The 1,304-nt window shown below is 35.7% G+C and overlaps 1 protein-coding gene across 1 annotated transcript in view; it reads left to right on the forward strand.

The window, feature by feature from the left end:
- The window catches only part of LOC107300255 (amine sulfotransferase-like), a gene marked incomplete at its 5' end in the record, with an annotated part of 8,382 nt that overhangs the window by 2,945 nt on the left and 4,133 nt on the right, over positions 1–1,304 (forward strand). The window contains one exon of the mRNA XM_015829593.1: positions 740–920. Within this exon, the coding sequence (XP_015685079.1) occupies positions 740–920 (181 nt within the window). The remainder of the gene's footprint in view (positions 1–739; positions 921–1,304) is intronic.

Raw genomic sequence — 1,304 nt, forward strand, 5'->3', positions numbered from 1 at the left:
ACGATAGTTAGATGAAGCTGATAAGATTGGAAAAGTATAATGCACAGTATTGATTTAGTTTAGCTTTAACCATAGTTCTATTTCTTTCTCTCCTGCTTGCCTATTCCTTTTGTGTGCTTTGCATAACATTGCTTGTTCCCAAAAGGAAAAAACATGATGGGAATGGGTGTATACTAATTGATTGATTAGTTGGTTTATATGGTGCCCAACTCATTGTAACATTTCTAGATGAATAACAAAAACTATAAAATATAATACAGAGCTGAAAATATATTAATAAGACCTATAATGATTGATCTGAAGAAAAAAGATATAAAAATCTGTATTCGTCTATTAGAAAACTACCAAGAAAGCATTAAGATAACACTGAGCCTATTAGGATAGAGAAAAAACAGCAGAGTATCATATAACATGTCCCATTACATAGATACATATGTGCGTGTATGTGTTTATATCTACGGTATGTATGTAAGTACAGATAGTAATTTACACACACATACATATATACATAACTTGTTTCATCTGAAATTGATGTCTGTTGTCGAGGATCTCCATCCTGTTCATTTCCACTGATGTTTTATCTGCATAAAAAAATGATACTTCTTTAACCTTTAATGCTATTTTATATAATGCTTTCACCCAGAAATCAATTCCATTCAGTTCAGTGGAGCTTACTCCAAATTAAGGGTATACAAGATTCCTGTAGAAATATTCCAAAAGCAAATACTTCTTCTTCCAGGATCCTAGAGGTACAGTACTTCAAATATGCAAATTTATTGGAAAAGAGCTGAGCAGCCAGGAAGTAGACAAAGTTGTGGAGATGTCTACATTAAAGAACATGAAAGCTGATCCTAGGGCAAATTTTGTGAAAACATATGAAGAATGGTTTGGAATAACAAACATAAAACATATACGCAAAGGTAATACTGACAGAACAAAATCAAAACTTTGGTCTTTTTCTCTTTTGCCGCTCACCATGGGACAAAATTGCTTCAGAACCTACTTCTTTTTTTCTTGTATCCTCAAGACATTGACATCTTCTTGTCCCCAGCATGTACCTGAGGTAGCTCTATGTCATCCTTAGCTAGTCCAGTATTCAATGAATATTTCTTCAGCGGGCAAAATCTATGTTAGTTTACTGTGAGGAGAGGCAAATTCTGCACTCACATTATCCCTGGGGGTGGGATTAGCTCAGCTCCCATTGGTCACTGGAGAGGACATGGTGTCAATTTTCTAGGCCTTGCAGGGCCATTCTGGCTTGGGTAGAGAAGAGTCCAGTTCTTTCTGAAGAGGCTTTCCCCTGG

Source organism: Protobothrops mucrosquamatus, unplaced genomic scaffold (assembly GCF_001527695.2).
Source record: "Protobothrops mucrosquamatus isolate PMUCROS unplaced genomic scaffold, P.Mucros_1.0 scaffold6483, whole genome shotgun sequence".
Taxonomy (NCBI): domain Eukaryota; kingdom Metazoa; phylum Chordata; class Lepidosauria; order Squamata; family Viperidae; genus Protobothrops; species Protobothrops mucrosquamatus.